This window comes from Belonocnema kinseyi, chromosome 5 (genome assembly GCF_010883055.1).
Source record: "Belonocnema kinseyi isolate 2016_QV_RU_SX_M_011 chromosome 5, B_treatae_v1, whole genome shotgun sequence".
NCBI classification, from domain to species: Eukaryota; Metazoa; Arthropoda; class Insecta; order Hymenoptera; family Cynipidae; genus Belonocnema; species Belonocnema kinseyi.
Genome location: NC_046661.1, coordinates 40,506,439 through 40,517,261, shown reverse-complemented (window position 1 = coordinate 40,517,261; position 10,823 = coordinate 40,506,439). Strand labels below are relative to the sequence as shown.

Genomic DNA, 10,823 nt, shown 5'->3' with positions numbered 1-10,823 from the left:
GAAAGCCCGGATTAAGAAAGCAGAAGAGAAAAACTTTTGTGAACAGCTCCTCCATAAGAGGATGCACAGCATTTTACACAGAAATGTGGAGGATCAGTTAATGTCGTGTGAGCTAACTTTTGCTTTCCTTAAATCACCCGGATTGAAATCTCGCACGGAGGATTTTATTTCCGCATGTCAACACGGTATCATTTCCACCTTAACATACCATCGTCATATTTTAAGCCGACATTCCTGATGAGAGCTGCAGGGCGTGCCATGCACACCCTGAGCATTTAGCTCACATACTATCTAGTTGTCCCACTCACGCGGGAACGACCTGCATTCAAAGGCACAATGTGGCACTAAGAGTGCTTTATTACCATCTCTGTCACTCCTACGGCATTAACCTTAATATCCCTCCTCTAAATGCTCCTAGGGAAATAGAGTCGACTGTCGAGAATGAGAAATGCCGCATATACTGGAACTTTATATTCTCGACAATTGTTTCTGTTGCACACTCTGCAGCTGACAAAAACGTCATAGCCAAGGAGAATGAAAAGAAAGAGAGGTATAAAGACCTTATAAGGGAGTTGCGACGATTGTACCAGGAATATTTGGTTCGTCCGTATCATCGGCGCTCTTCCAGGTGCCAAGCTTTCACTGGTTAATAGTCTATAAAGCATCCCTGCATGTCAACAATATGTTAAAACACTTGCGGGAAAAATGCAGAAATTTCATGCTGAAATTTCACCGCGATTTTGCTGGGATCGGGTTTAGTTTTTCAGATTAGCACCTGCTCCCGGCGAAATCTTAAGGTTGTCCTCATCACAAAATTTTAATTATATATGTATTATTTGTATTTTAAAATGTATACCATATAACGTACGTAAATATTTCGAGTAAGCTGTATCAATTATAATAGTTTAAAGTTTATTTTAAGATTAATTTTATGGAACATGATATTTTTTATGAATGTGCCAGTGAAATTCTGTTAGTCTAATTTTGTTTGCCAATGCGAAACGTAATCTGGCTTAGAACTGCCGAAAAAATAATTTTCCTAACAATTGAAATTAAAGTTATATTTTTATAAAAATGTTAGAAGATATAATAACTAAGAAAATGGAAAATACATACGAGATCTTGATTAGGCGAATAGTTTAAAAAATCCATAGAAATCGCAGATCACAAAAATAAATACTAAATAATATTTAAAACCCTTATATAGACATTGCACTAAAATTTTTATCAGTTTCAATAAAAATATGATATTGTAGAGTAACAAAAATTATAAATGATAAAAGAATGTAAATTATAAGAAATAATTTTAGAATTAGTGGAAAATATATGAAACCGTAATATAAATTGCGCATGGACTTTTATCTGGTATTTATTAAAATAACAATGTTTTGCAACGTTATAAATGTAAAAATGTTTTAATTGGCAATTTACTTTCAATTTAAATGGTTCTTGTCCGAGTTAAGTTACCATCAGTGCTCCTCGAGGTGGCTGTTAGCAAACTATATCGACGGCAAAGATATAATATCTTTGTCGGCGGGTGATAGCTACGGGTTGCGATGGGTAGAGGGGAAGTGACTTTTTTCGCCGGACGCGCCGTCTATATTTATGGCGGGTGACTAAGCCCGCACCGCATCTACGTTTATAATATCTTTGCTGCAACCCATACGTTTGGTGCAAAATGCCCCGAGCGGGAAACATATTCAAACTTTATTGAAGAAAAAAAACATGGTTCTTCAATAAAAATTCTTTCTTCTTGGAATACAAAAATGAGCTACTAAAGAATCAAAATATCTTTTTATCCCATTTCATGCCACACCCCCATTAGGTCAAAAAATTCAGACATTTAAAGAAAAAAAATTCGGGTTTATTGACAACCAAAGTACAAAATTCAAAGTACGCATAACTTTTTAGATTTTTTTTGCATATCGGAAAAATACGTATTGTTTAATTCCCTCTAAAAAAAAAACATATTTCGTCATCCAGAGATTCTGCGATTTCAAGTGTAGAACCTTGCCTGATTTGAAATGTATTCGGTCTGAAGATAATTCAAAGAACTTAGAAAAGTTTAAGAAAAACAGTTAATTCGAATTTAAAGGAATTCAGAATCATATATAAATCGGAAGAAACCTTGAATGATCGGCCATTTTTTCTTTCATTCTAGTGTACATCCTTAATACTCAAACTTTGTTATTATATATTTATGTTTTGGATTTGAATGTTTTTTCTAGTGCTTATGGTGGAAATATGTCAATATAATTAAAAACATTTTCCAGGTAGCGCATCTTTTGGACGTTAAAATGGATATGACTTTGACCCAAACCTCATCCCAGGCAGTGTCGATCGCCCAAGTTTGTTTCTTAGTCAAAGAACTCCTGGGAATGCTCGAGAATGATGATACAGAAACTCTTGTATACGATTTGATACAACTATTGCCGCAAATTTGTAATAAACTACAAGATATCGTCCAAGAACTAAGAGCAAATGAAATAGATGACTGTCAGAAGAGAGAAGCAGTTATCCTTCTTTTGAGAGTAATTAATAAAATTTTCAGTTGGAAGGAATTATTTCATAGTGCCAAGTACAATAGTCTGCTTAAAGGTTATTCACTTACAAATAATCAAAAATAGAAATAGAAAGAAAAGCCATTAGTTTAATTTATCAACAAAAATTTATTTCAGATGGACTTCGCACGCTTGCGTCACAAGTTAGGACATCGAATTCAGTCCTCAATTCAGTTCAAGAGCTGTCTTCGGAATCCTACAAATATTTCGCGTTGTTAAGTGATGTTGCAGAAAATCGTTCAATCATTCTCGCCCATACTATCGTAAACGTTTGCGAAACATTAATGAAGCACTCGAAATCGTTTAAAGCTGATAATATGGGAAAACATGGTGAAAATATTGATTTCGTCAATCAAGATTATTTGTCAAAATTAACGGTGTTTTAATCAAACTAAAAATTACTTTTTCAGCAATGATGGCCTACGGATTCTTGAAATCAGACGATTGGTTGGACAAACAAACGGGTCCTGCCTATCGAAACGCGATTGCTGGGTTGTTGAAAGCCTGGATGGATAATGAGCCTTCTCCTTTGAAAAGTATAAGAAAAGTTATGGAGTGGTTAGCAGATGACGTCGAATTATTAGACAAGCCGACAGACTGCTTGAGAAATCTACCTTCCATAAACAAGAATAACTTCCCTCTTCTCTTCAGAAAGGTTCTAGAAGGACTTATCCATGGTACTAAGACTGAGTTGAACAATGCCAAGTCGTAAGTAGTTTTTAGAAGGTTTCTTCTGCAGAACTTACTTAATGAAAAAGTAATCGCAAATTAGTTAGAGAGGAACTTATCAAAATTTTCAGAGATTTGGAGAAAATCGAACTTTGGAAAGATGTGGGACTGAAAATCAAAGAAATAATAAAGATAAGTAAAAAGTTAAAGACGAGAACTGTCTTAGTGATTTCGGTACGGTATTTAGTAATATTGATGCGGACTTTCCTGAGCCAGGGATTACTATATTTGGAGCATTCTCTTAAAACGCAAATGGCCTCTGTCACGGAGACGATAAAACTTTTTCAGGGTAAGTATTATTTATAATAATTAAATAAAGTGCAAGAACAAAATTCCCGATCATTAAAATATAAAAATTCCTAGAGAATGGTCACACTGTACCAATGTATTCAATTATTTCGCAATAATTTCAAAGATTTCGGAGAATTCACAAAGATTTAAGGTTTCAAAGATATGAGAAACAACTCAAAGATTTAAAATATTACAGAAGGATTTTAAAGATTCACGGGGTCCTTGAAAATTTCAAATATTTACAAGTATTTCAAAGAAAAAATTCCAGAAGATCGCAAAGATTCGCAAAGGCTCAAAGAGCTCCAATTAAAACGTTTTTTTACTGGAATCTTTTAAAGTTGAATTATTTTCCTTTAAAAACTAATAATAACTGTCAAATTTTAATTTACACTTTTTAAAAATCAATAATTTAAGTTTCAAATAAAATTAATTAATCTTGGCTTAATTCAAGCTCAAAGTTTTTTAAATATCCACAAATATTCAAAATATTACAAAACTGAGAAAAATACTACAGCTCCTATGTTTCTCATCAGCTGTCATTCAAATGTAGGGCGTGGCGCTAGTGGGGCCAGTGTTTCATATTCTGCCGTCCTTCACAAAACTGACTCAGTGCATTTGCATGGCGAGTCACCCCCCTGTAATAACTAAAAAAAAAATTCCAGGTTAAAAGGTAAATTCATTGTCATTTATTCAGATTTTTCGATTCAGCGACCTCCGTGCAAATTATTAATAATCAAGACAATTTGGTTTCGTTCACAGATAAGTTTATGATAGGTTGCAATAAGCCTTGAAAATCGAAAGTACATTGAAGTTTGACTGCAAATAATATTTAAGAAAATGTTGATTTTTTGCAGCTTCGACGAGGTATTTACACACTATTTATTGCCAAGGGATGAGTAAAACAGACACCGTTTTGGCAGTACACTTTCCGTCCATAAAGGCCTTGGTTGAAGAGTTCGTTTGCCGAGTGAAAGCCATGATGGTTTTAAATAACTGTTTAGATTGCTTCAGTACCGGTACCCTTTTGAGAAAAGATATTGATGGACATCGTATCATGTCTCAGGTATTAATTATTATTTTATTTTTGAATTTTCGGTAGCGGAAAAAACGCAAAGTTGGTATATTTGAACGAAAGATATTCATAGATTTTAAAATAAAATAGTTGAAAAATGCCTAAAAGTTAAAAGGATCCAGCGATTTTCGCATTCAAAAAATATCTGAACACTTGAAATATAAAAAACAACTCGCACCTTTTTTCGCGAACACAGATTTCAAGTTTAAATAGTTTTTTGTGGCTTGGAAATCTACTGCGTAACAGTTACGGATACATTGACGGAAATAGGAATTCGAGCTCAAAATTGAAAAATTCAAAATGATGTATCAATTATGGATGGACCCGAAAATAGAAAAAGTTTTAAATAATAAATTTGTATACAACTTGGTACTAGGGCATTTATTGTAACGCTGAATACAAATTTAGTGTCAAAATAATCAATTTATGACATTTTTACTTTTAAATTTGAAATCAGCGACTCGAAAGTCCTCCGAATAGTAAATTTAGACATCATGTGTAGTGTATAGAGCCGGGACTCGTAAAGCGCCACCACTTGACTAGGACCAAGCGGAATACGGCAGTCGTAATAAAATTTGAACATATGTTTGCCTGTAGGATCAAAGTTGGATGAGAGTTGACCGGTGGCAACCAGGTGAAATCGGGGCGCTGAATACCTTTAGGGCCGACTTGCTACCAAATGGATTGTTAAAATCAGGAAAGTGTTTTCGGTAGTTCTACTATATGATATGCGTCATTGTTTGCTGGAAGAATAAAGTTAAATAGTTTTAGCATCGAATGAGGAAAAATAAATGACAAAATAGTGCACAAATTTGAAAATAAATGAGATTAAAGAACATTAAAATGGCGGGAAATTAAAAAAAAAATTAATAGAGTAAGTTGTAAAACTTTTAATTTTCTTAGTATTATTTATTGTGCTATTATTATAAACATTATTAGTCATTTTTAACCAATTCTGTCAGGTTTGCAGACAAGTTAATGAAGTAAATAAAAATAAAATTATTTTTTGAGGGTTTTGTACAAAAATAAGTAATTACTTCCGTATTAATATGTATATAAAGTATTTTTGTAGTAAAAAACAAAACGGTTTACATTTTATAGCAAAATGAGTAAAATTAACAATATTTACATTTTTACCAATTTTTTAAATATTTTTTTTTAGTTTCCCGCCCTTTGAAATTTCTTCAATCTTATATATTTGCAAATCTTTACACTATTTTGTCATTTATTTTTCCTTATTAGATGCTAAAACCATTTAAGTTTACTCGTGTGGAGAAAAACGAAGAAAAGTACAGTAGAACTGTTTAAAAAGATCACTTTTCTCATCTTCAGCATGTATTTTGTAGCAAGTCGGCCCGAAAGGTAAACAGCGCCGCGCTGTAAATCAATACTTTGCGTTCCACCATTCTTTTAATCATGATTAGAGGAAGATAATCATGAGTTAACTTAATAATGGCTGGTTATGGAGTTTAATCTGTGATTAAAGGAACATAAACCCGAAATTAAAGTGCAAGTGCAGTGAGTGCATTTAACTCTTCCTATTTTTGTGGTTAATTTATCTTTTCCAAATTTTAAAGTGAAAATTTTACTGTTTTTAATTGTAATTTTTTTTGGTTAGGCACTCAACTATTTGTTTCAAAATCCATGTATTTTATTTTAAATTATCATTTTTGGTATACAATCAATTTTCTCACTCCAAACCTAATAATTTTGTATGATATATGTTTATAAAAAATAGTAATTGTTCTTCTTTTTATCGAAATGTAGATTATTCAACACTTTTCTTTTCCTATTTTTATTAAAAAACACAATTGCCACTTCTTTTCCATTGCACTTGCTACTAAAACCACTCGTAACCTCAAACTTTGGGAATCTTATCATATTTTCTAGAATATTTTAGCAAAATGTGATTAACTTGTATAGCGTTTAGGAAATAGTATCGATTTTTTCAGTGTTAGATTCCCCCGGCTTTTTTCGTAGGATAAGAAATATTTTGCCTTCAAAATCTGGGAAATGATAGCGAACATGCTAACGGACGTCCCCACACACTTTCTTTGTGTTTTTTTTTATCAAATAATTTTTTATATTGCCCGGAACTAACCTTTTTTGCAGGCAATCAAAAAAGTTTATTTCATAAATAATTTCCAGATTATCGGAAAGGCAAAGATGAAAAACGACGTAACCTCAAAATAATGCATATGCATAAAATTTCTATTTAGCACAATACATTTTTTTGTTATTATCCCTTAAAAAAGAGTCCGGGGACGTCCGTTATGATATTTTATAGCATCTCCGAATTCAGTTTTTTTAAATTATCATTTTTGTGGAAAAAAGCCGGGGAAACTGTAATTATCACATGCCCCTAACGAAGAATTTCGTTCTAACCAATAAAATTCGCCGTTGCAACAGAAAAACCTAGAAACTAGACTTTATTACGAACAAAGTGTACGATTAGCTAACCAGAGGATGAAAATGCTTGGTAGAACGCGTCGTTGGTTAACGCTGATTTAATCATGAATTAAAAAATAATCATGATTAGTTAATCATGGATTTAATCAGAGTTGGTGAAATTGTCCCTTAATCATACTCAAAGGCATGAAACAAATAGCCGATAAGAGTTGATGATCTAACAACTATTTCAATTAGTCCAAACTGTGAACTGTGACATAAGAGAATTGACGAATCAAATAGCTTGGTTCATTCCACATTTGAATTTGCCTCCGCTGGTCCACTTCTAACCTATGCCGTTCCGAGTTCATTCTGGAAAATTTGTTGTGTACGAATCAGTATGTGTGATCAAGGCAAAGAGTACACAATATGGGAGAAAAAAGACAGAGAATGATTTTCGCAATCTCGAAATAGAAGCCGCTCAAAAACTCCTGAACGGGTAGAAAGACTGCGAGAAGATCGTTCTTCAAAAACACTGAAAAGAATCCAAAATTATAGACAAGAATGGAAAGCCAATCCATATCGGCCAAGGTGGTTATGTCCAGTGCCAGGAAAATCAACTCGGGTACAATGCTTTTTGTTCAAAAATCTTTTTCTTTTTCTTTTTTAGAATTTCTACATTACTTTCTATTGTTCATTTTCGCGGAAACACTATTCTACAAAGCTATTTATAGGAGTAAAATACCTTCAATAAATAAAAGAATCATGTTTATCAATAAAATATTTAAAAAATTTCATGGATAATAGAAGATTGTTATATTTTGAAGTATCTGTTAATGTGTTAATTTGAATTTCACGACGCACATGCGTACTGGAGATGCATACCATAATTATGATAAGGCGATTTCATAGCTCAACATCAGGTGTCCGTCCTAGCGGAAGAATCGGATAGAAAGTACCTTTCCGATCCGTATGTGAACTTTGCTTCCGTGTCTTTCCGAACGCTTTCTCTTTCCGAAGCTTATCGATGCCTTTCCCTACTTTTGTGAAGTGCCCCACTCCGTTTACTTCTTTCTGAACCTTTCCGAATAAATGACGCAGTGTCTCAATCGCTTATTCCGATTCTTCCCGATTTTTCTCCTGTTTCCTACTGGTTTTGCTCGTTCCGATTTCTTTCTGAATAAATGTGAAATATATGATCTATTGTTTATATATATATATATATATATATCTCACGGTCGTCAGACGTGGTTGCGGCTGAAATGTTACCGCGATTCGCTGGGAGCGGATGCAATTTTTCAGATTAGCACACGCTCCCGGCGAAATCCTGTGGATGTCCTTATGACAAATTTTTAATTATATATATATACCGAAGGGCCTATGAGAAAGCCACCGAACGCGTCCTCGGGTTGCGGATAGAGGATCCCTGTACCAAGGGTTTCTGCTGAATATGGTTAAAAAAATAAATAGGCAGTCGCGGACAATTGTCCAGAGGTGGCCCCGAAGGAATTAACCCCCAATCGGAGGTGTGAAATCCGTGCCGAAAGCTGAATGGCACCTGGGTGAGGTGTCTAGAACGGTGACTCTGGGATACCGGGCGACCTCTCAGAGTACGCAGCTTTATCCTTGCATGCGGGGCTTTACAAGGATGGACGAACCCCTTTCACTAGCTTCTCGTCGGAATAACAATGACAACACCATAGTTGTAGTAAGTGCGGTTCAAAACAACAGAACGCGCAGGGCTCCCGACAGTGGGTCGGCCAACAATGCCGACCAATCTAGAGCTGGGGGAGCCAATGAAAATGGATTCAATGCGATGGATCGGCGGGATCTCGCGACCTTTGGGTGGACGGAGCGACTGAATCACGACTTGCTAGAGTGCTACGATGCGAGTTTGGCCCCTGAACGGGGTTACATGACACGGTTGCATGCTCTGTGGTGCGAGAAACACCCGGAGCTATCGCACTTTTCGCAGCAACGTCTTCGAAACCATGCTCAACTACTCCGTAAAAGGGGCTATGTAAGCGGAACGCCTACTCTACCACAGCTAGAACAAGCCGTCAACAGAGAATGAGAGGCGACACTAAGACCAACCGCGGGCAGGCATCCAATAGATGAAGAGCGATGCTTTACGACTTGGAGAAACATCAACACCAAGGTTTCTCTCAAGCCTAAAGATCTGGCTGAAATGGATGACGAGCTTCGTGGACATTTTTCCGGAGAATCCGACCTTTGGGCTATCAATTATTGTGTGTATAATGCAGCGAGAGCTTTGACCGATGGGAACCGTAAAACAAAACCAACGGTTGATCATAAGACCAAAAGACGAATGCATCAATTTGCCATAAAGATAGGCTGGGCAAGACAGTACGCGTCCCGCATTCAGTGTGTGATTGACTACATCACATCTGGCCGGAATTTTACCGCCAAGGTTCGAAAGTTCGCGCGCGAACTCCGGACCCGTTATCACACACTTAACAAGTCACCTTTCAGAGAGGTGTCTTTCAGGGCGACACCATGAGCCCACTCCTCTTTTGCCTTACATTATTGCCACTATCTCTAGACTTTGGCCATTCCGACGGGTACTTGTGCGGCAAACTGCAGATCGAAAGTACAAGGTCACTCATGTATTTTACATGGACGATCTTAAGATCTATGCTAAAAACAGAGAGCAACTGCATCTAGCCACAGAGCCGCATTCAGGATGTGACATCTATAAAGGATACTCTCCGAAGCAGATACAAACGTCTCATCCGACAGATTTGGTCTTCCGAACTGTCAGCGAGGAACAAAGTATCTGCAACGAACATGCTTGCCGTCCCGGTACTACTCTATTCACTTGGGGTAGATCCATGGACGAAGAATGAGCTCAGATCCCTTGATATCGGGACAAGAAAGGTTATGCACATAAACAAAAGTATGCATCTTAAGTCTTCCGTTTCGCGACTGTACATCTCACGCCGTCAAGGGGGTCGCGGAATATTGAGTCTTGAATATCTTCACAACAGGATTATTCTGGGTACAGTACATAGAGTTGCAGATGGAAGAGACCCTCTTCTTAAAATGGTCAGGAATCACGAAGAACACTCGGACTTGACTTCAGTATTAGGGGTGAGCAAAATGCATCAAATCTTATATATCTCGAGTACTCACTCCTGAAAGCTCAGATTAAGAAAGCAGAAGAGAAAAACTTTCGTGAACAGCTCCTCGATAAGAGGATGCACGGTATCTTCCACAGAAATGTGAAGGAGCAGTCAATGTCTTGTGAGCTAACGTTTCCTTTCCTTAAATCGCCCGGATTAAAGTCTGTTACGGAGGGTTTCATCTTTGCATGCCAAGACGATGTCATTTCCACCTTAACATACCGTCGCCACATTTCGAGCCAAGACATTCCCGATGATAGCTGCAGGGCGTGCCATGCACACCCTGAGCATTTAGCTCACATACTATCTAGTTGTCCAACTCACGCGGGAACGACCTACATTCAAAGGCACAATGTGGCACTAAGAGTGCTTTATTACCATCTCTGTCACTCCTACGGCATTAACCTTAATATCGCTCCTCTAAATGCTCCTAGGGAAATTGAGTCAATTGTCGAGAATGGGAAGTGCCACATATACTGGAACTTTATATTCTCGACAATTGTTTCTGTTGCACACTCGAGGCCTGACACGGTTCTTCTTGACTTCGAGAAGCGAACCATGGGGAGCGGGTGCAATTTTCCAGATTAGCTCCCGCTCCCGGCAAAATCCTGCGGTTGTCCTTATCAGAAATTTTTAATT

At 36.5% G+C, this 10,823-nt stretch overlaps 1 protein-coding gene across 2 annotated transcripts in view; it reads left to right on the top strand.

The window, feature by feature from the left end:
- LOC117172302 (Fanconi anemia group D2 protein) overlaps positions 1-10,823 on the top strand; it is a 78,411-nt gene that overhangs the window by 58,435 nt on the left and 9,153 nt on the right. For both annotated transcript variants that reach the window (XM_033360072.1, XM_033360071.1), the window contains 5 exons: positions 2,274-2,598; positions 2,679-2,891; positions 2,972-3,269; positions 3,362-3,579; positions 4,436-4,644. In XM_033360072.1, coding sequence (XP_033215963.1) covers positions 2,274-2,598; positions 2,679-2,891; positions 2,972-3,269; positions 3,362-3,579; positions 4,436-4,644 — 1,263 coding nt within the window. The remainder of the gene's footprint in view (positions 1-2,273; positions 2,599-2,678; positions 2,892-2,971; positions 3,270-3,361; positions 3,580-4,435; positions 4,645-10,823) is intronic.